This window comes from Austrofundulus limnaeus, unplaced genomic scaffold (assembly GCF_001266775.1).
Source record: "Austrofundulus limnaeus strain Quisiro unplaced genomic scaffold, Austrofundulus_limnaeus-1.0 Scaffold16, whole genome shotgun sequence".
NCBI lineage: Eukaryota > Metazoa > Chordata > Actinopteri > Cyprinodontiformes > Rivulidae > Austrofundulus > Austrofundulus limnaeus.
The window spans coordinates 4,232,953-4,241,957 of NW_013952418.1; the positions used below are offsets into that span (position 1 = coordinate 4,232,953).

The 9,005-nt window shown below is 41.9% G+C and overlaps 1 protein-coding gene across 1 annotated transcript in view; it reads right to left on the minus strand.

Annotated features, from left to right (window-relative positions):
- The window catches only part of dpep1 (dipeptidase 1), a 10,407-nt gene extending 5,338 nt beyond the window's left edge, over positions 1-5,069 (minus strand). The window contains exons 1-5 of the mRNA XM_014003083.1: positions 4,270-5,069; positions 3,985-4,111; positions 2,501-2,633; positions 2,281-2,431; positions 841-910 (exon numbers count right to left, since the gene is read on the minus strand). Of these exons, the coding sequence (XP_013858537.1) occupies positions 841-910; positions 2,281-2,431; positions 2,501-2,633; positions 3,985-4,111; positions 4,270-4,394 (606 nt within the window). The 5' untranslated portion in view covers positions 4,395-5,069. The remainder of the gene's footprint in view (positions 1-840; positions 911-2,280; positions 2,432-2,500; positions 2,634-3,984; positions 4,112-4,269) is intronic.
- Positions 5,070-9,005: the final 3,936 nt, after the last annotated feature.

Below are 9,005 nucleotides of genomic sequence, written 5' to 3' on the forward strand. Positions count from 1 at the left end.
GCTAACAAGCATGATGTCATCATCGTGCTACAAACATAAACAATAGTCACTGCTAGCCACTGCTAATGCTTCTTGAGATAGTATTTAATATCTAAATTCAATATGTTTCATAAAAAAACAATGTGGGTGGTACCTGTGGTCCAGCAGTTTGAACTGCAGCTCAGACACCAGCCATAACTGCAAGTTTGATGTCTTGTAGGGAAGCTTTAGCCGCTTTGGAGCGCTAGCGGTTGCTATTGTCTCAGGATGATGATGTCACAACATGAGTCGAACTAACAGCAAAGGCAACGTTCCATTCCAAAATACCTAAATGCAAACGTCAACATTTAAGGTTTAACTTTTACATTTAGATTTAAACGTTTAGATTTAGGATTTAATATTTAAATATAGTTTCAATATTAAAATTGAACCTTCAGTAAAAATTTGCAAAATGTAGGAACAGTTAGCTAAATAACAATAAAATGTTGGTGGAAATGTTTTAACGATCAAAAAATGAGCTAGATAATGAAAAATATGTTAGTGAAACTTATCAACATTTCATTTTACACACAGTGCCCCATATTATTTTTGCTAATTGTTGTGCAACTTTATTCCAGCAAACCCACATCAATAAACTCTTGGCTTAGCTTGCTAAACTTCTGTCCATTGTGAGTTATTGTTTGAGGAAACAATCTTGCTTTGTTAGACAATAAAACATGTTGAGTAAGAAGTTTTTACGACCATTCTAGCTTACAAGGAAAAAACCTATATAAATCTATCATGCCATGCTGTTAATTGTTAATATTACTTTTGAATATACACCTTTGTATGGATTTTACACCATGGCAGTTAATTTCCTACCTTGCCAAAATTAGTCAGGCCGTTGTGCTGAGGAGTTTCTGATTCAGTGTCGACCAGCCAGTTGTCCGACCTGACCAAAAGAAAAAGTGAATTTTTGAATCAAGCACAATAATATCCTTAAAAAAACATTTATATGCTTCTGTAACACATTATTTCCACATATTTCTACCTGAATCATTGTACTTTTTCAAAGAAAGCTTAAATTTTCATTTGGACATTTTTCCATTTGAAACAGGGTGTGCGTTATAAGAATAATGTGTACAGTATATCGCATGTACTGTAGTTTTATAGTGACTTATTCAGGTTTTCACACACAGTTGATTCCATTCAGAGCAACTTCAGGTTCAGAGTCCTGTTTAAATGTCAACCTGCTCTTCAGTCAAAATGACCCACTACAGGCCCAAGATACCTTCTGGGTCATTTTGATCCAAGCGCAGCAGGAGGGTTAATGATATCTCTGTGACCTCTGACTGAATCGTTGTTTAATTAAAAATCTAATTAATCAAAGCCAAACGAAGTAATCTGATATGGTGGCAGAACAGGCCTGCAGGAAATCCCCGTAATGTCCTCACTGAAACTTAATCTCATTTAAAGATGGGGTTACATCTGGCTTTATTAGAAACAATAAAAAGCTTCTTTTTTTAACGAAAATATTAAGTTACAGTGAGAGTAAATATAATTTAGTTGAATTTGTTTTACTTTAAATGCAAAAAAGTACTAAATTTWAGCTGTTTTTAGTCTACGATTTGGAAACAATAATTTAAAGACAAAATGTTCATTTATAAAAAAAACTACTTCTGAGAGGTTTTTTTCAAGTTTTAATGTTTGATGCTCCTTTTTAGGCATTAAATGTGGTGTGATAGTAGTCGAGAGCCCAACACCAATTGAAAGCTACGTAAAAGTCCAAGACGGCCACCAATGCTAACAGAAATAAGACTGTAATTCAGCCATTTTTTTACAGCTAATATTTTTAGTGGTAGTAGCTAAAAATAATCTCCAAACTATGTTTTAAATGAACCGAACAAACACAGCGTGTTACATCGTCATCTGAAAAAATGTTCAGATTATTTTTTGTTTCCATTTAGCTTCTTTTGGCTCATTTCTGCTCTCTTCTGTCCACTTTTATTCGTGTTTTTTTTTTCAGCTTCTTCTATGCTGTTCTTAGATTTCAGCTCTGCGTCAGCTTCTCCAGAAAATTTCAACAGTCTTTCAYCTATATTTTGGGCTAAAACTTGTTCAGTATAGATTCAACTATAGCTCTTGAAATATTTCAGATTTCAGCAAAATCATTCAGCAATCATTAACATTCATTTTCACAACAAAAGCAACATTTTTTTTGGTTTAATATATAAACCAAAACATTTGTCTTTTTAATATTTATGAGTTATTCTTTTGTATCAAAACCAATAAATGTGTGTGATTTCAGCTGTCTGCTCTCACCAGGGTGTGTTGCAGGAGTGRGTGAGTGTGAGGTAGCGGACCCCCAGCTGGTACATGGTGCGCAGGGTGGCCAGGCTGCTGTCGATGGAGTGACCCCCCTCCACCCCGATCAGACTGGCGGTCCTGTTGGACCTGAAGGCATCGAGGATGTCTGCACAAGRATAAGTGTTAGAGCAGTAAAACCCAAACATTGTTTAACTGTAGGAAATATAAGCCCCACCTTGTCTGCTGGTGGCGAACATGAAAGCTCGTGGGTAAAMCTGACACATCCTGTGGATCACATCAATCTGCTCCAGAGTTTGTCTGACAGCATCTCTGTACTGAGCTCCACAGGGAACGTAGGCCGACCAGAACTGAGGGAGAAACAGGTGAGGATGAGGAGGAAATCTCTTCATCTTCGTCTCTTTCAGGCAAACAAAGCAAAACRGGAGTGAAAAAAGGAGCAGAACACTCGCTGGAAGATTAGCTAAACACCTACAAGTCACAAAAGGCTGTCCAAAAGCCTAAAGGAGCAAAATACCAGCTAAAAGCTAAAAGTAGCAAAAGATTAGCTAAACAATAAAAATAACAAAAGGCCGGCTGAAAGACAAAAATAGCAAAATACTGGCTAAAAGCTAAAAGTAGCAAAAGTTTAGCTAAACAATAAAAATAACAAAAGGGGGCTCAAAACCAAAAATAGCAAAATAGCTAAAAGTAGCAAAAGATTAGCTAAACAATACAAGTAGCAAAAGACTGTCTAAAAGCCAAAAGTAGCTGAGCACTAGCTAAATGCTAGAGGTAGCAAAAAATTATCTAAACAATACAAGTAACAAAAGGCCAGCTAAAAGCCAAAAATAGCAAAGTACTGGCTAAAAGTAGTGAAATATTAACTAAACAATACAAGTAACAAAAGCATACACTAGCTAAAAGAAGCAAAAGGTTAGCTAAACAATTCAAGTCACAAAAGGTTGTCTGAAAGTAGCAAAACACCAGCTAAAAGCTTAAAGTAGCCAAAGGTTAGCTGAACAAACAACTTAAGGCTGTCTAAAAACCAAAAAGTGCCACCCCCCAAAAAACTTAAAGTAGCTAAAGGCTAAAGTTTAGGTTAGATTAGATTAGATTAGATTAGATTAGATTAGATTAGATTGATAGACCTTTATTGTCATTGTACAGAGCACAATGAAATTACAGTTCAGAACACCCATTCAGAAGAAGACAGAACATAACAAACAGAGGAGAACAGGTGCCCTGGGTCATYCAGCCACAGACCCCTGCACAGAGATCATCTTCATGAAGACATCATGAGGAGGTGCAACCCTTAAAAGAAAAACTAAAAACCACACAAGGGAAGGTGAGGAAAAAACAAAACAAAACATCATATTATATCAACAATGTGACACACTATGATGTTTATTTTAAAAAACACTGCATAGAGCATGTATTAAAGTTGAGTCAAACACTGAAAAAGCTGAAAAAGCTTAATGTTGGTGAATGATAGCTAAAAACTAAATAAGAAAACAAAAWAGAACATATTTGCCAAAGCAGATAGAAAAAAGAACAAAGTACTTTTTAAAAAATATGGTAACATAACAAAACTGAAATTCTTTTCTGGCTTTTAATTTGTTGTGATTATKAGCTCTCCTCCTCTGAAGGTCCTCYCTGATTTCTGCAGCTTTTCGGAATCAGATATTAAAGATTGAAATCATCTCATCTTTAAAACTCTACCTGTGCACCAAGTCGTCCCTGCTGGATCTTTTCGATGTTGGTGTGAGTTGTTGACAGATTCTGCAGATTCACTTCATGGAGCTGATTGTTAAATTGCTTTCGAAGCTGCCATGGCAGATCATTGTGGCTAAAAAAATTACAAAATATATTTCAGAAAACAAATATTACAATCTGTATAATTGATTTCTTATCCAGGTGTTTTTTGCTTTCTTTGGTAATAAAGCAAACAGTAGATACCAAATAAAGTTTTATAAAAACAAATTAAATTAAATTATRAGAACTTGCCCATCGATGAGCGGCGTCTCAGACATCAGCATCAGAGCTCTGGTCATGTTCTGGTCCTCAGCTCCAGTCATGGCACAAAAACTGAACCACAATCCCAAACAAACTAACACAAACTTTGTCATCATTTCTTTAAAACAAAACTAGAAATGAGATTAAAAAATGTTATTTTTGAGTTAGTTTTTGCACATATGCAGCTATAGATGAAGCTTCTGTTGAAAATCTGCTCCTCTTCAGTCCCGGCTCAGTTTTATGATGAACGTAATAAAAGCAGCACATCAGCTTAACGATTATTACAATACCTGGTCAGTGCATCTTGGTTAATATATAATTTGCATCTTGTTAAAAAGTAAGCAACTTGTTGACATGTGAATGTTTGAGTGAGCCATACAAAACAATCCGGACACAGCTGTGGGACTGATTAGCTTTTGTTTTAATCTGCCTACGACAGGCATCAGCCAAACATCCAGAAACAAACCTCTTCGSATCCTGACTCCGCCTCATGACATATGTTAAGGGGTGTGGAATTATGAGGCCTTAAATTTACTCTTCTATGCTTTATTTAGCATAAGCAGTGTTGAGTTAATCTAGCAATAAAATTGGTTCAATTATTATATCTATCTGATTTTGCTTAKCACCATTTTATATTTAGTGGCCAGTGTGAAAGCTTTAACAAATAGTTTATTTCCTCATAAGAAAAAGAGACAATAAAATGCCATAGATTGTAAAAGAGGAAGTCAATGTTGCAGCTGTGTCTTTAGAACAGTCAGAGTGTCACCATATAAGGAAATGAGTTTTGTGCATCTGTTCTGAGCAGTGTCAGATACAGGAAGTTGTGGTAACAGCTAAAAAGTTCCAGCATGAGGAAGTAACTTCAGACAATCTGGGATGCTTTGCTTGATAGTTTGGGGTGATGTGTTATTTCAAATTCTATTGAAGATTGTCTCCCAAGATGCATCTTGGTTTTAAGCTGCAAACGCATGAGTATGATTCTCTCTGCTTTGGTTAATAAATATTGTTAAACTTTGAGGTATTTCTCTYAATGGTCATTCTTCATCAAAGAGCCGGGTGAGGTGAAGGTAATGGAAGGAGTTTTCCTCGCCTCAACAAAATGGTGCCYTGACCCGGATGAAGGTTTGACCACAATCTGACCTTAATTCGACTGATCTCTTTGGACATGGAAGAAACTTAGCGCGCCACTAAATAAAAGGTAAGTAGAAAACCTATTTGTATTTGAAATACACAAATCTCTGCATTAATTGGAGCAAACCTGAAACTTTATCCTGAAGTGTCCTAACAGATTAGTCTGTAAATTAAAGGAGAAGAAAACACAATGCAGAAGTAAAATCAAATGAAGTAGAAAAATGGGATTAAAGGTCCGCTGTTTTAAAAATACTGGCCTGAAGTTCAGTGTAAAAAAATGGTTAAGTGCATTTGGGTTGGTTAAAGTCCAGTCCATCGTCCGGGATTTGGGAAAAGCTCCTAGGTGGAAAAGGTTGGACGACACCGAGACACCACGGGGACAAACAAAACTAAGGTAAGCAGTACCTGTTTACTCAAACACTGCAGATTTGGCTTAGACATATAGGCAAACTTTTCTCMGTGTCATTCAACTTTGGGTAATTTAGAAAATTCAAGGATTCCAGTGGGAGGGTAACTTCCGAAAACAGTACGTACTGTCCGAGCCGCCGTGATGAGGCACTATTTCTCYACGGGGTAATTAGAGAGGAGGGGAGGAGAGCTCCCCTCTAGTCAAGCAAACAACAAGCTTGGACTTTCTGATGGACCCTCCTCTCCAGAACCCCTGAATAGATCTTACCAGGGAGGCTCAGAAGTGTGACCCCCTATAGTTGGAACACACACTGCAGTCCCCCTTTTTAAATAGGTGGACCACCACCCCGGTCTGCCAATCCAGGGGAACTGCCCCCGATGTCCACGCGATATTGTAGAGTTGTGTCAACCAACGCAACCCCACAAAATCCAGAGCCTTAAGGAACTCAGAGGGGATCTCATCCATCCTTGCCACCAAGGAGCTTTTTAACCACCTCAGTGACCTCAGCACCAGAGAATGGAGAGTCAGATCCAGGGTCCTCAGGCTCGGCTTCCTCATGGAAAGACGTGTTGGTAGGATTGAGGAGGTCTTCGAAGTATTTCGCCCACCGACCCACAATGTCCCGAGTTGAGGTCAGCAGTGCACCATCCACACCATAAACAGTGTTGGTGGCGAACTGCTTTCCCCCACTTAAGACGCCGGATGGTGGACCAGAATCACCTCAAAGCTGTACGGAAGTCTTTTTTCATGGCCTCTCCAAACTCCTCCCACACCTGAGTTTTTGCTTCAGCGACCACCCAAGCCGCAATCCGCTTAGACTGCTGATACCTATCGGCTGCTTCTGGAGTCTCACAGGCCAAAAAGACCCGATAGGACTCCTCCTTCAGCCTGACAGCATCCCTCACCGCCGGTGTCCACCAGATCTGGTCAGGACTGAGTCCAGGTCTCAGGCTTGAGTCCAGGTCACATCTGGTCAGGTTTGAGTCCAGGTCTCATCTGGTCAGGTCTGACTCCAGGTCTCAGGTTTGAGTCCAGGTCTCATCTGATCAGGACTGAGTCCAAGTCTCAGGTTTGAGTCCAGGTCTCATCTGGTCAGGCTGAGTCCAGGTCTCGCGTCTGGGTCCAGGTCTCATCTGGTCAGGTTTGAGTCCAGGTCTCATCTGGTCAGGCAGGTCTCACCTGGTCAGGTCTGAGTCATGGGATCAGGTCTGGGTCCAGGTCTAATTGGTCAGGTTTGAATCCAGGTCTCATCTGGTCAGGTCTGAGTCCAGTTCTTAGGTCTGGGTCCAGGTCTCATCTGGTCAGGCTGAGTCCAGGTCTCATCTGGTCAGGTTTGAGTCCAGGTCTCATCTGGTTAGGTCTGAGTCCAGGTCTCATCTGGTCAGGTTTTAGTCCAGGTCACATCTGGTCAGGTTTGAGACCAGGTCTCATCTGGTCAGGCTGAGTCCAGGTCTCATCTGGTCAGGTCTGAGTCCAGGTCTCCGGTCTGGGTCCAGGTCTCATCTGGTAAAGTTTGAATCCCGGTCTCATCTGGTCAGGTTTGAGTCCAGGACTCATCTGGTCAGGTCTGAATCCAGGTCTCATCTGGTCAGGTCTGAGTCCAGGTCTCATCTGGTCAGGTTTGAGTCTGTGAGGATTCTGGCAGGAACAAACCCAGGTTGCAGGCTGGCTCAAAAGTATAACAAAAATTTATTTTTAAATAACAAAAAGAGGGCTGCTGGCAGCAAACTTACAGAAACTGAAGTATCACAGGCACGAGGGGAACAAAGCACGAGGAACCAGAACCAACACATGAAACACAACAATGATCCGACATCAGACTGAGACAGGACAGGGTTTAAATACACAGACTACTAATTACTAAACTGAAAACACCTGGTGAGAAACACGAGGGTGACAATCAGACAGACAGGGAGCAGCTGAGCTGTGACACACTGGGGAACACTGAAAACACTAGAAAACTAAGAAAATAAACACAGATCCTGACAGAGTCTAGGTCTCATCTGGTCAGGCTGAGTCCAGGTCTCATCTGGTCAGGTCTGAGTCTATGTCTCATGTCTGGGTCCAGGTCTCATCTGGTGAGGTTTTAGTCCAGGTCACATTTTTTCAGGTTTGAGTCCAGGTCTCATCTGGTCAGGTCTGTATCCAGGTCTTAGGTCTGGGTCCAGGTCACATCTGGTCAGGTTTGAATCCCAATCTCTTCTGGTCAGGTCTGAGTTCTGGTCTCAGGTCTGAGTCCAGGTCTCAGGTCTGGGTCCAGGTCTCTTCTGGTCAGGTTTGAATCCAGGTCTCATCTGGTCCGGTCTGAGTCCCGGTCTCATCTGCTCAGGTTTGAGTCCACGTCTGGGTCCAGGTCAAATCTGGTCAGGTTTTAATCCAGGTCTCAGGTCTGAGTCCATTTCACATCTGGTCAGTTCTGAGTCCCGGTCTCATCTGGTCAGGTTTGAGTCCAAATCACATCTGGTCAGGTCTTAGTCCCGGTCTCATCCAGTCTGGTTTGAGTCCAGATCACATTTGGTCAGGTCTGAGTCCAGGTCCAATCCGTTTGTCAATCTCCTGCTCCATTCTTCCCTCATTAGTGAACAAGAACCCGAGATACAAAAACTCCAACACTTTGGACACGACCTCCTCCCCGACCCAGAGAAAGCATCCTACCGTTTTCCGGCTCAAGACTACGGTCTCAGATTCGGAGGCACTGGTCCTCATCCAGGCAGGCAGAAGGCAGGCAGAAAGCAGGCAGGCACAAGGCAGGCAGAAGAAAGGCAGGCACAAGGCAGGCAGGCAAATTGTAGGCAGGCAGAAGGCAGACAGGTAGAAGGCAGGATGGCAGAAGGCACGCAGGCAGGCACAAGGCAGGCAGACACAACGCAGTCAGGCAGAAGGCAGTCAGACAGGCACAAGGCAGGCAGGCACAAGGCAGGCAGGAACAAGGCAGGCAGGGACAAGGCAGGCAGGCACAAGGCAGGCAGAAGGCAGGCAGGCAGAAGGCAGGAAGGCAGGCAGGAACAAGGCAGGCAGGGACAAGGCAGGCAGGCACAAGGCAGGTAGAAGGCAGGCAGGCACAAGGCAGGCAGGCACAAGGCAGACAGAAGGCAGGCAGGCACAAGGCAGACAGAAGGCAGGCAGGCACAAGGCAGACAGAAGGCATGCAGGCACAAGGCAGGAAGAAGAAAGGCAGGCACAAGGC